Source organism: Hermetia illucens, chromosome 5, assembly GCF_905115235.1.
Source record: "Hermetia illucens chromosome 5, iHerIll2.2.curated.20191125, whole genome shotgun sequence".
NCBI lineage: Eukaryota > Metazoa > Arthropoda > Insecta > Diptera > Stratiomyidae > Hermetia > Hermetia illucens.
In genome coordinates, this window is record NC_051853.1 from 52,341,356 (window position 1) to 52,356,003 (window position 14,648).

Sequence of the window (14,648 nt, forward strand, 5' to 3'; positions counted from 1 at the left end):
CGGCTCGTCCAACATGGTCTATATACTTTGAGTTCCAGGCCATGCTGGTTTGGAAGGCAGCGGACGCCAAGAAGGGAGCAGGGGCGCCTTTAAACGGGGCAGAACCCCTCTGTGGAATCGGAGACGGTTTCATGGCTATGACTCTAAGAAATGAAGAGGAACGGTTGAGGGAACTATACTGGGCGGGCCTACCAGAGATGAAGCAGTCCAAGGTGCTTATTGGGGGATACGGGCCCATGCGCACAAAGGATTGCTTACACCTCACCAAAAAGAACCTCCGAATCATAGTGGGAATTCTCACTGTCCATTGCCGGCTGAACTATCATCGAGGGAAGCTAGGGATATCTAAGGACACCGCATACAAGTGTTGTGAGGAGTATGACGAAACATCGTCTTGGGACAGTGCAAAATAGGTCAAGGCATCTGCGAGAGCACTTAATACCAGATGCAAAGCTGAAAGATCTGGAAGTAGGGAACATACTAAAGTTCCTGATGGTTATAGACCTGCTTGAGATACTATGATCAATAATCATCATCATCGACGGCGCAACAACCGGTATCCGGTCTAGGCCTGTCTTAATAAGGAACTCCAGACATCCCGGTTTTGCGCCGAGGTCCACCGATTCCATATCCCTAAAAACTGCCTGACGTCCTGACCTACGCCATCGTTCCATCTTAGGCAGGGTCTGCCTCGTCTTCTTTTCTACCATAGATATTGCCCTTATAGACTTTCCGGATGGGATCATCCTCATCCATACGGATTAAGTGACCCGCCTACCGTCACCTATTGAGCCGGATTTTATCCACAACCGGACGGTCATGGTATCGCTATGATCAATAGGTACACTATAACCAGTAAAGGGGCACAATAGTTCTTTAAGGACGTGATGCGACTTTCCCATAACAGAATAATAATAATATACCGCATCCGAAACAGCAAAGTCGAGCACAGAACATAGTACTGGCAAGGCCTATTAGAGCCCCTTTTCGTGGAGCCGCGAAATTATAATTTTTCCTGGCAGGAGCTGATGGAGTATAGTCCTTTAAACAGAACTTTGATAACAATAGGGTAAAAACATTACGTCTAATAATAGGATAGAATTAGCGGCTTTTGCGAACTTTTCGACATGAAAGTTTAACAAGAGAAACAGGAACACTGCGGGAGCGGTGTATGGAAGTGCATGAAGTAGGCAAAGCCTATGAGCACTTAGACTCTAGTGGTCCATTGTATTCATTTATGTATCGCAGGATTTCCGTTGGGGGATGTGATGCTACCCGCACCAGCTGGAGCACATCAGCACCCAAAAACCTGATCTCTGATATGTCCATAGGCGGGGTACTCACATAGAAAATGTTCTATGCATCTTGCTTTCTTACTACAGGATGGACACGTTATCATTTTGAAGAATTTCTATTCTGAAAATATGTCCAGCTAGTAAATTATGGGCAGTCAGGATTCTATCATATGAATACATCTGCAATTTTTCCTGCTTTTCGACAGGGTAAACTTTGCCATAGGTTTGCTCGGTTCTGATGTTAAAATTTTGGTGTAATTAGTTGCACTTAGGCTCTTCCAGCTGTCGTGGAAAACTTGTTCCGAATTTTTGATAGCAGAATTATTCAATGCTATTGACACTGCTTTTGCAATTGCTGATTCCGGTCCGGGTATGGGGGAAGTTGAATCTTATTTTGCTAAAGGATCCGAGATTTCATTTCCCTCTACACCACAAAGACCGTGTACCCAGAGGAGTTATACCGTATTCGCTCTCCAAACAGTGTTCAATTGATTTCAATATTACTGAACGATTTTTCAAGTAATCGAAAGGCTGTTCAATACCCTCAATTCAGCTTGACTATCGCTACAAATTGCGATGCGCCTGCCCTTCAATCGTTCGTCAATAGCCCACTTTGTCGCGAATTGCATATCTTCTAAAAGGAAAAGTCCATTTCTCGTTTTTATTCGAGAGATGAACTCCTTCTCCACAAACCTGTTTTGTTTTTCACCCATCGGTGTAGAAGATGTCAGTATATCCTGACACACATTCTTCTGCTTCGTCACAGTTTCCTTTACGTTTCAAGATAATTTCTTATCTTCTACCAAATAGATGTATTCCGAGAATCAGAAGACATTGTCACAACTGGATTTAGTTCTCCCAATGACTCTTCCAGTTCTCCGGATGGCTCAAGTGGTAATAACGCTGGGCTATCGTAGCAGAATGTCGCGGTTCAAATCGCACTGGTGGCAGAGGGATTTATCGTGACTGGACTGTTGCGCCAACGATTACTATTAAAAACTTTCCCAATGATCTGTGCCCCCACAAAAATTGTTTCCCTGTAAATATGGTCGAATTAGTCTGGCTACTTTCATTGAAGTATTCTGAATAAACGAATCTAAAGGCTTGAGTAATGTATTTAGAGCTGCGCTGGATGTCGTACTCATGGCACTGGTAATACACATTTTTTTTTGCAATGTTGCTGATTTACACCGAAAACTCTTTTGTTTCACCTCAACCTACCGCACAACGGATGCATGAGCGAACATCGACTTAATGATAGTAACCTATATTCACATTACTACTAGAAGCCTAAGTCCCCATGTCGATATAAAGGTCCGCCTACATAAATCATAAGCTGTGAGAGCTAGTTTGATCTTTATCTCTACCTGTTTGTTCCAAAGAAGCTTCTTGTTCAAAATAACTCCCAGATATTTCACTTCTTTGGAGGGTGCAAGGCAACACAAAACCATTGCGGTTTTATTTGGATTTACTGAAATTCCATGCCTGAGACACCAATTGTCAATCAAACCAACGGCATGTCATATACTTCTACATACCATTCCGAGATCTCGACCAACAGCCAGTATAGCCACGTCATCCCCATAGTCATGACTTGATCGGTATACTCCACAGGAGTGGCGATAGCACACCTTCTTGAGGACAACATTTCGTCGCTTCTATTGTTAGGTAGCAATCAATACCCACTTAAACACACCGCAATTCTGGGTTAGTATAGCCTATGAAGACTACCTTCCACCCTACGTTCGCGGTCATCAGACCAGCATGTGATAAAATCACAAAGCTTCTCTCCTCTATGATTGCATTTGCTACTGCCCCAACAAATATGCTGTAACCTTACCACCTCTTACCATTAACCTGGTATTGTAAGTTGCCCGCAACGAGCTCCTAGGAACGGAATTATCTTAGCATGTTTAGTTTTTCATTTCTGACATCAGAACGCAGACCCTCGATCTCAAGGATCTTTCATCTTGACCGATCCAATATCACAGATTCTATTAAAATGAACCCATGGCTCATGAACCAGAAATATATAAGGACACTCCTACAACATTGCCAGCCTTGCCGCCAGATAGATAGATAGGAAGAAGCTTTGGCTTAATGGAGGTTAATTTGGTTAACCTTTTAGGTTCGTAAACATATGTGTAGTCTAGTATGAAAAGCGCCACAAACTGGTACGTCTGCAACGTCCATTGTGGATCTCGTCCTCACCTTCCGCTTTCTTGTGTCTGATTTCTCTGGATATCAACACATTTAGTTCTGTAGCAACGCCCATGTCCTCATTCCCAATAAACTTCGCTTTCCTACGCAGTGCCTTCTGTTGTCGTCCGCTGGGAGCACAATGTTCCAGCATGCTGGAACAGGACCAATTGCATTTACATCACCAGCTTCCCTTTCTTTCGCTTTTCCCAGCAGGAGCGGAAGAGAAGGTTTTGACAGGCAAGCCTATAGTTCTTCGCCTTTGCGGCTGAAGTTTCGCTCTGCCAAGCCGTCTTCTCCTATTTTCCGGAAGAATTAGGCAATTTAATAATTCACAAAAATATGAATCTTCGTTAGCGGAAGCGAAGTCGAGGAAAGATACTTCGGGGGAGATATCGAATGGAAAGCCTGCCGAGGTCCCCCAAGTAACCTCGGAAGTTATAGAGCCCCAAAGAACAGGATCAAGTAGCGAAGTTGATCTGCTGCCCAGTGAAGAGGAGAAACTGGACGACATAGACTTGGACTCAAAGTGGGCAGCTAATTAGTGAAAACCGCCATGTGAGAGGTCTCCTCTTATAGAAAACTAAGAGCTTGCATCAGTATTAAACGTAGTTCAAAGTGTATATAGTATGTCATTCAGAGTTCCTGATAAGAGACCTTATGGCTTTCTAAATCTCAATAGAAGCTGGGGGAGAACCCAAGAGAGAGTCTCACAATTGAGCTGCGTCCTAGAAAACGACATCTGGATTCTATCCGAGCTAGTCACTAATCCAGTGTAGTTCTGCGAGGGAAGGGCGCTACCACTTCTCCTCAACTGCGATACTAACATCCATCACGAAGTTTGGGGAATCAGCGACCCTAATCGAATATTATCCGTAGCAATAACTTAGAGATATATGACATAGGAAACACTCCAACATTCGTGGAACTAGGAAAGAGCTACTAGACGTAACTCTATGGAATTCTCTGATCCGGCGTGAAAAGAACAGTAAGAAATCCTAGAAGAAACAATTGGAAACAGTGGAGGAAAACCTCAACAAAGTCGCATTGACGCAAATGAGGCCAGCTATCCGGCTAAGACAGTTAAGTCAACAAGGAATGTACCCTCGTGGAACAGGAATCTAGTCATAATCGGGCAAAACAAATCGGAGGCAAAGTACAAAAATGTACTGACTACGTATAGTAATGCGTATAGTAATGTGATACCACACCGCAGAAGGCGGTAAAAGTCTTTTCGGCACCCCAACAACAAAAAAGAGGTACGATCAGCTATAGTATGGTAGGTAGTGAGAACCTTGAAACCACCGAAATTATCCGGAGTAGATGTTCCCAGCACTACCCTGCAGAGGGCAAGACATCATCTCAAAGTTTCTTCCAAGGGTGGTAAGCAAATTCGATTGTCTGGAATGCTACTCAAGATTGTCCACAGTGGCGGCGTATTATCACTGTTTCTGTGGAGTATGGTTGTTGGTTCCGATTTGAAGAAGAGCTAACAAACACTCGAATAAAAACCCAGGGTTACACTGACGACATTGCTTTATCCTTTGGGGGCAAATATGAGGACAGCCCACGTAATAGTATCCAAGCTGGAAGGCAGGGCTACGCATTACTCCAGCCACAACCGTCATACTTGAGATCCATTAGGTTACATGGCAGGGAGCTGTAATGAGAAATACAGGTCAAATATTTGGGAATTCGACTAGACCAATAATTACTCTAGAATATACATGTTGGAAACACTTGGCGTAAAGCTAAGAGGTCAATGGTGACTTCCAAGTCCATAGTAGGAAAAAATGGGGTTGGGCCTCGACAATACTGCTTTGGACACAGACTGCAATAGTAATCTACCTACTTTGGGAAGAAAGAACAGACTCAGCACAACAGCCAAGGAGTTAAACAGTGGAGTAATATTAACTTGCCTAACGACATCCCTGGATATTCCTTTCGGGAATATCTCCACTCCCATACAGATACAGACAAGGAGGGCGATCTTAGGATGGCCGGGAAGATTAGGGAGGTGGAAAGCTGTCTAAATCAAAGGAAGATTCATATTCTTTCTAGGTGGTACTCCGAATTATTGTTACCAAGGGATAGCATGACAACTAGGTTCCACTTCGACAAGAAGTTTAAAATACGTCCGAGTAATAGGGCGAACTGGGAGCCATACGGCTAAAATCAGCAACTGATTACTTGGACACTGGCGGATCCCCCTCCGCGGAGGTAGCGGGCACCGGGGTCGTTGGTTAAAGAAAAATGTATTTGGAACCAATGGGTAAGCACACTAGCATATTCCAGGCAGAAACGTACGCCGTAGACAAACATGCCTCTTTCAACCTCCAAAGGAACAATACGGGACAAAGCATTCCTATCCTGACCGGCAGCGAAGCGGCACTTAAGTTCAACCAGGTGAACTCCAAACTGGTATGGAAATGCCTTGAGGAACTGAATACGCTCGGCTCACACAATAAGGTCTGGATGCTATAGGTTCCAGACCATATTGGGTTGGAAGGCAAATAGGCAATGGACAAATTTGGTAGAAAGGGAGCAGGGACGGCTTTACATGGACCGGAACCCTTCTGTGGAATCGGAAACGGGTTCGTGGCTATGGCTTTCAAAAATGAACAGGAACGGTTGAGGGAACTATACTGAGCGAACTTAACAGGAATTTAATAGTCCAGGATACTTATTTCGCGGATATGAACCCTAGCGCACAAAGTAATGCTCAAACTTCACCAACAGGATAAACTTTAAGGTATGCATGTTTGGTTCTGACAGGAAAAGTTTGGTGTGTCTAGCAGCGTTTAGGTTCTGCCACCTTTCATTGTGGGACGCTTGTTCGCAGTTTTTGAAGATAGTCTTAGTCACTGCTACTGATACTCCAATTTCTGATTCCGGGTCTGGGATGGGGGAGATTTAGATTGCTAAAGCATCCGAGATGTCATTTCCCTCTACGCCACAGTGACCAGGTACCCAGAATATTTCCACTGTGTTGAATGTAAAGATAGATTCCAAACGGTATCTGCATTCCTGAAATGTTTCCAAGATGATCAAAGGACTACTCAACGCCCTCAATGCAGATTGCGATGCGGCTGCCCTCCAACCGCTTGACAATCATCCAGTTTGTCGCCATTAGGATCGCATATACTTATGAAGGATACTTAATATCAGATGCCAAGTTGAAATACTTGGTAGAAGGGAACATATTAAAATTCTTGACGGGTATAGGTCCGCTTGACACACTATGTCACTATAGATACGCTGTAACTGGTAAGAGACGCATAATAGTTGTTATAGGATGCAATGCAGCTTCCTTGTTCAAGCCAGAGTAGTCATTTGATCATCCCCACGCAAAAAAAGTAATGCAATTATGACACAAATCGCAATCCCCACACAACTTGTACAGATTATCGCTCCTAAATGAAACAGAATCATACATTAGAATTGCTTGTGCGGCGAATTAGCATATGTCGGCATGGCCAGTAGAATCTAGCACCCATGTTTCTCGAGATTCGTTCCAGTTTGTGAGCAGTTTTGCTTCCACAAACCAACTAACAATTCGTATCGAACCACTTATTTTCATTGGGTCTAAACTTCCATTGTCTGCGCTGCCGTATTCATAAGTATCATCCTCTTCCTCTTGACCGTCAGTATTACTTAAAATTGTCGCCGTATTTTTTAACACCTCCCCCTTTATACACATAAGCATAAACGAAATGGGTAATTGCATCATCCTCCAGTCTGCACAGTGAATAGAGCTGACAGTTATCCATCTCATAGATCATCTCACTTATCGACGTGATAAAAGCTCCAAATCCCTCGCATTGACCTATAAAATTCCTACAATGGGACTTGCGCTCAACTAACCCCAAAAAGCAGTCCAAATAAAAATTCCTGCGCTGCTTATTATGTAAATAACACAATCCACTTGTTTTCCTCGGCTATCTAAACGCTCGTCAATTTTAATTTTTACTCAGGTGTGACATAATTCTTTATGGCACTTAACGAGGGATAGGATACAGATATGAATGCCTCCAGGCCCGACGAAATCCTGGACCATATTATCTAGGGGTAGCCTTAGTTACGGTGGAGGCTCCTCTCACTCGTCAGGACGATAAATTGCTCCCAGGCGATTAATGGTGAATTGTGTTAACTTGTCACCAGCTGCGTCATAGACTGCTCCGGAATGGCGTTAAGCGATGAATCGAGAATCAAGTCCGACCACGCGGGAGTGCTGAAGCGTGGTAGCTTGTTTTGGACGTAAGACGACAAATGACTCGAGTTGTCTTCGTATCTATTTAAATTAAATTCTGTTCTGTATCTCCTGGCGGTCGGGGGATTCAATCAGGACAATGTACCAGCAAAAGATAGATTTGTATGGAGAGAGCGGAGAATGGGGAATGTTCTATTCTGAGTTGTACAGATCCAAGGATGCAGAGCCATGTAAAACGTGGGCAGGCTTGATGGGGAAACCATTCAGTCAGATGGAATTGAACGTGGTTATATCGTATCCTTACTCCTTATTGTACAGAAGAAACCCACTCATGCGGCCATTGTTGATTCATTTATACTATTAAGCGCCTTCGGTGGAAAGACACGAGTAACTACAGTGGGTTTGCACTAGCGTCAAAATATCGCTACCATGGTTTTTAATGCCACCATATCATTAACATTCTCCTCAACCCAGCGAAAATGATAATGCTGACGGGAAGGCAAGCATGGTTTGCTATCAACACTTACACCACGGAAGCGTTCAGCATCTAATTTAGAAGTGTTATTCAAAAGGGAGGACGCAATATAAGTTCCACTTTAAATGATGAATAATGTATTCAAGGAGAGCACTCGAGGATGTGCCGTGCAACATCGCCTCACAGCGGATGCCTTGGCAGTACCGTCACTTGCCACCCGGTTCGCCGTAGCAAGGATGTGTCCCAGCCTCCTCTCAACACTGCATACATATATTTATAAGAAGCGAATCCTTAAAGAATTGAAGTTTACTTACATCATGGGACCATATGATGCGATGCTCCTTGGGGTTGGCTTTGATATGACACTCGAAATAGACATCGTCACCCTCCTTTATGTCGTCCGGTTTCAATGTGGAGCCTAATGATAGAGTCACTTGTGGCGGATCTGCAATATAAAAAAATATATATGTTTATAAATAAATCACAATGATTATTGCAATCGCAGTTCTCCACATCGTTCTGTGAATGGGTCCTTTTACCGCCCGTTTTTTTGTTTGTTTGCTAAGAGCCCACATAAAGGAATAAAAAATGTGCGAGCTGATAGTGGGGAAATGAGCCGTTGACATTTTTACAACCTTCTGAAGAGATAAATTTCAATTTTTTGGCTATTCCCAGTGATAATGATTTGCATTGGGATGGGAGAAAGTAGAAAGTATGATGTAAATGCGAGCGGCAAATTTATTTCACAGAGAATACTTTAGGGGCTGCGTTCGTAGAATAATGGCGACTTTTCAATTTAACACTAGTAAGCATGCCGGATGGTGCGAAGAAAGATATCTTTTTTGAAATGAGCGCATTTATTTTCCAGGAAGGGAATTTTTCTACTATCTTTTGTTGGGCATCTTCGAATGATAATAAACCTAAATGGTCACGTGTTTGACCTTTAGTTGCTTTTGTCCAAATACTAGGGGTTTCTCCCTAATTCAAATCCATAGTAAGGACAGCCTCAAATGGCCTAGCCTGAAGGGGTTTAATTTGTTTTTCCTACCTGCCATTTTCAATTTGATAGAGTTTCTTTCCTATTTGTGACTTGTCATTTAATTTGTTTGAGAGAATTTTTAAGTACACCCAAATTCACATTTAAAGATGCTCACTATTCACTATCCACACATGACGTAGGAAGTTTACCTTAAATTCGTTTACATTCCTTGAATGTTTTGCGGCTTTCGGAGGACAAAATTCAAGTAAAGTTTGAATGTAATTTCTCCAACAGGACCGGGGACAATAAGCATTCTAAAACCAAAGTCAGATAAGGATGAATTGAATTAATTGAAACGTCACCTTATATTCATGTTTGGATATTCCAGGCAATATGGAGATCGTTTCAGATAAGGAGAAATCGAACTGGTTCTAGAAAGCCATAAAAATATTAATGGTCCTCATCTTCTTTTTCAATTAGAAAGGAAAATACTAAGTGAATATTACTTTAGCTGACGTAATATGAAAATTTTATTGAGTGCTTTAAAAGAAGTAGTTTTCAGATCGGCAAAGGTTGGATTTTGAACCCTTTGCCGGAGGGGGATGCTCACCCTCCTCAATCTCAATGAAAACTTGTGCTGGTAACTCACCTTCAAAAAGCTACGGTCCATCGACGTGGTTTAGTAAAGTTTGAATGTTCAATTCTATCGCATGAGGGAGAGACATGGAAAGGGTATCCATGAGCAGAAGGCATTCCCACTTAAAAAATTATGGCCTGTGAAATTGTGGGTATTCCCATAGCGAGAAAACCCTGGTGGAAAAGCACAACGATCACCCTGATTTGAAACCGGGTAGTAATTCACAGTAGACTTTGATATGCCAGCAGTACCGCCGGAGAGAGAGGAGGATAAAGGGGATAAGGAGGAGAATGAACACCATAGAATAATTGTGCCGATCATCCCCGCTGGAAGGCTACAGCGATCACAAAAGGGACTATTTTCCTATCATTGACAAGTTTATTAATAGGGCAGTTATCGTCGCACTGTCCAAAGAGGATTAGAAAGGCAAACCTCCTATTGTTCCCAAGATTAGACTTTATCGTTATGAGATGAAAATAGCCTCAGTTTGAAGCGCAAAGACTTTTTAGAGAGCAGTGCCAAAACTGTTTAACAGAATTGCAAAGGAGGCAGCTACCTTTTCTCCCTGCATATCCTCCCCATCTTCTCATCGTCATGGATGATGATATCAATCAACCCAGCTCTGAGAGGCAAAATTCTTTTAAAGTTGAAGAGGGGAGACCTCCTCCCCCCTTCAATTAAATTTCCACCTCTCCGCTTGGAAGGCTGAAAATTCAACCATTACATCAAAATCTATATTATTTAATAATATTGCACGGTTGACTTTTATAAAATCACATATAGATTGTCCTATATCCACGGAAATATCCTTAGGGCTTTGAAGAAATTTAACCTCTTCTGCGTATATTTTGAAATGTTAAGTTTTCAGGCCTGGAATTGGTAATAACGATGACTTTAAAAATGGTGGCTAAGTTTTCCATTCAGGGGAGATGAAATTCATAAGACGGTGCCTTATCTCTGACCAGAAATGGTTCCCAAGTGTGCGGTTCGCTCTCTTATGTATATCCGTAGCCTACATAATGACGAAATCTATGAGCGATACCACCAACATGGTCGTGAATAAAATCCAATTGTGATGTTAGGGTCACCTAATCCGTATGGACGAAAGTGATCCAGCCTGGAAAGTCTATAAGAGCAACATCTGTGACAGAAAAAGATTATGTCTAAGGTAGAGAAATGGCGTAGCCCAGGACGCCAGCCTGCTTTTAGGGATATCGAATTGGTGGATCTCGGCGCAAAGCCGGTATGTTTGGGGTTTTCGTCAAAAATTGCTGCTAGTGCAACAGAAAGAACAACATGGTTTTGTTAAACGTAAATCCAGTGCCTCCACCTTGATCGACTTCACCAACTTTGCGGGCAAATGTCTTCATTCTTTGCAGGAAGTACATCCCCATTGATTTTTCTAAAGCCTTCTACACTGTAAGCCGCTTGCTTTATTCCGATTGAAGTTCCTTTCCGCTATATCGTTGCTTATGAAATGTGTCTCTCTATAATGAAAACTAGATATTCTAACGTTAACGATAAACATTAGCAAGTGCCACTTGAAGTGCGCCTCACTAAAATGCTCTCAGATTTCCTTTCCTGCTTGCTTGAGGGGTATTTGTTTTGATATTAGAGCTCCACTTAAGACCTCGGAGTCCCTTTCGACAACAAGCTCCAACTTGACACCCACTGCCTCAAAGTTATCAGGCTGCATATTGTCAGACTTTATATCATGCTCCTCCTCCGATGTTAATTCCTTCAAACCCTCCCTCCTCTAACTCTCTTCAGCTCCCTCATTGGAAGTATCCTAAGTACTGCTCCGTGATCTTATCACCATTGCCCTAGATAATGTGCAAAGTAAATTCACTCGTTCCCTATTCTTTACGAAAAAGCCTTCTTCAACTTCAGCCACAAGAAAAGATGAAACTTCAAACTCAATCTTCCCTATCAGAACCTACTTTTCCACTTCCACTAGGAAAAACGACAAAAAAAGTAGCTGGTGATGCACCCAGATCCCAGACTACGGTAGAGAAAGGCACTGTGAAGTAAGATGAATCACCTTGGGGATGAGGACACTGCCGTTGATGCACAATCAGACGTAGCATTATCCAGCAATATTATACTACGTTTATGTTTAAAAGTCTGAAGGGTGGTCAAATTAACTTACAGTATGCCAGGCTTACTTCTTTTCTACTGGCAGCAAGGCAGGCAAAGTTTCCAGACTGCCTTTCCATATTTCTGGTATAAACAATGTTGGGTCCCTCTAACAAAATGTCTGTTAATTTTATCACTGTCTCTGGTCTCAAGATTGTGAACAAAGGGTGCGCTTCACCGTTCATCAGGCCAAGGAGGAGTGAAGTAATTGACCCCATAATTTATATTTAAAAAAATCATAGAGCTCCAGAGACTGTCGGGTGGTAAACGCAATCTCGCTGCCAAACTACCGGTAGTTAAAATTCAGGTTTACTATTACTGGAGGACAGGATTCGGTGAAGTTCAATGAACTTGCGAATAGGGCGTAGTTCCCTGGAATTCCTTTGGCGATAGAAGTTCCGAATCGTATACTTTTAGCGTATTTTGAAGAGGTTCGCCCTATTACCCGAGACAAATGCAGAGAAACGGTTGCTTGGTAAAACCAAGAACTGCAAAAACTCAGGTGATCAACCCGGTGACTTCTGAATCGTGCTTTTAAAGCAATAATAATGAAGATTAGTCAAACCATAGGAGCTCACAGCGTGAATATAAGACTCTACGTGGAAGTTCGAAATGGGATTATTTTAGTGCTGAGAGCTACTGTGAGGAATAGAAAGGCGAAAGTCAGACTTGTGAGTACGGATGCTGTAAATACAATAAGTCGGCTAAGCTGGGCTCTCTGAGAAAATCGAAGGGTACAAAGGGGCGCAACTCTGAAATACGAGTACATAATGGAGATGCTCGTAGACATTGTAGAGGGTTTCAATTGTGGTCTTTTTGGATAAACCATGTACGTTCATAAGAATAGCACGCTGGGTAATACACGAGCGGTTGAAAGCTATCCACCAAGGAGCATCGCGCATTATGATCTGTGGCAATAGCGGACCCTGGACTTCTTCCTCTCCCTCAAACATTATGCAGGAATGAAAAAATCTTTTAAATTACACTCCCAGATTCAATACAGGCTGGGACCTGGTTACCGTCATGTAGAAGAGAGAAATGACATTTCGGATTCGCAATGGGGGGGGGGGGGGGTTCACTGCAATGTCAGTAACGGAGGCAAACATATTACAACCAGTTACATACCGCAAAGTTAATCTTGTCGAAAAGCAGGAGGACATAAAATAACAAAAATCGTTTGTGCGACAATCCAATCCCTCGATCTGGGTCTTGAAGTGTGTTAGAGCACTTTATACGTAATGGTACACTTCCTGTCAGCATCCATGACTATTATATTGATTTGACTCAGATAGTGATTCACATCTGAGTGGGCTCTCACTACTACCAGTGAGATTTGAACTGCGAGCTTCTGACTTCTCTCTATGCTCTAATTACTGACCTATCCAGCCATATGATGATATCTGGGGAGCACCCATTACCCGTTTGCGACACTTATGGAACCGTGCTTTTGAACTCTAAAAAGCTAAATGGTGGCATACGCCAATCCCGGGTCGGAATGTTTCTGACGACTGCAGGAGGGCGGGCTGAGAGTTTTTGACAGACTTTTAACTGAAAGATTCCGTTTTAAGTTAAGAAACATCACAACCGCACAACGCTATGTACCAACAAGGACTTTTGATACATGTTTTGTAATATGCGAACAATTGCATGTGGTTCAGGAGAGCCTTTCTAAAGATGGCGCTTTGAAAATCAAGATGGTCTCTGACAACACGTTGCTCGGGTATATGATCGGGAAGCTCGATTTTGGTGACTGCAACAATAATATTGGAAAATTTGTGAATTCCCTTCTAGGTTCCACCACCTCGTCATCGGTGTCGCATTGTTCGAGTATAAAACTTCCCATAAAGTCAGTTGGGTTTCAGCCGACCGACATCGTACCAGCTATTAAAGTAACAACTTTGTGATCAGCGGTAGTATTAGGAATTGTGTGGTAGATATTCGGAACAAAAGAGACTCCGATATCGATCTCGCCTACCTTCGCTTGCCAATTGCATCCACCACTTCTCGCAAAGCTATAGAGCTGCGACTCCTCCAATATCAACATCGACCGCTTATATATTTAGCTGTTGCTCCGCGCTGGAAGAACTATCTTGCTGATTAGACGGCAAATACCCTGAGTAACTCGCCTGAGAATTACTATTGCGCTAGTCAGGGAATTGTAAGATGCCGCAAAGCACATTGATTTCAAAACCAGATACCACATCATGAAAAACTCACATGTAGCCCCAGATATTTTGATGATTCGTAGCAAAGATAATAGCTAAAATAATCCCGGAACGCAGCAAAAAACATCTCGAAAGCTTGATCGACAGAGAGTGGACTACTTGGGATCCTCCTGCATTAGTACACCAAACCTTTTTGGAACAGTCCGCGGAGTTTCAATCTTTGCCTCACCAGGTCTTCGTCAATTTGGATAAGGCCTCGGATAGCATGAGCAGGGAGTTTATCTGGCGTACTTTATGTAGGAGGGGCATTTTGCAGAAACTGAAAGTTATTTTCAGAGCAACCTACGAGGGCGCATATTGTTATGTGCTGCATCGAAGTAAAATCTCCGAGGAATTTGAAGTACGCCAGGGTTGCATCTTGTCACCAATATTATTTCTTCTTGTTGTCGCTGTCATCGGGCGGACGTGGAGGAGGTCAGTGGACCGTGGCATCTTTCCTCACACACCTACGCTGCCAAATAACTCTGGATTTGGAAAGAGAGGCAATTAGAT

At 42.8% G+C, this 14,648-nt stretch overlaps 1 protein-coding gene across 1 annotated transcript in view; it reads right to left on the reverse strand.

Moving 5' to 3' along the window:
- LOC119656877 overlaps positions 1-14,648 on the reverse strand; it is a 528,228-nt gene that overhangs the window by 102,099 nt on the left and 411,481 nt on the right. The window contains exon 10 of the mRNA XM_038063542.1: positions 8,494-8,624. Within this exon, the coding sequence (XP_037919470.1) occupies positions 8,494-8,624 (131 nt within the window). The remainder of the gene's footprint in view (positions 1-8,493; positions 8,625-14,648) is intronic.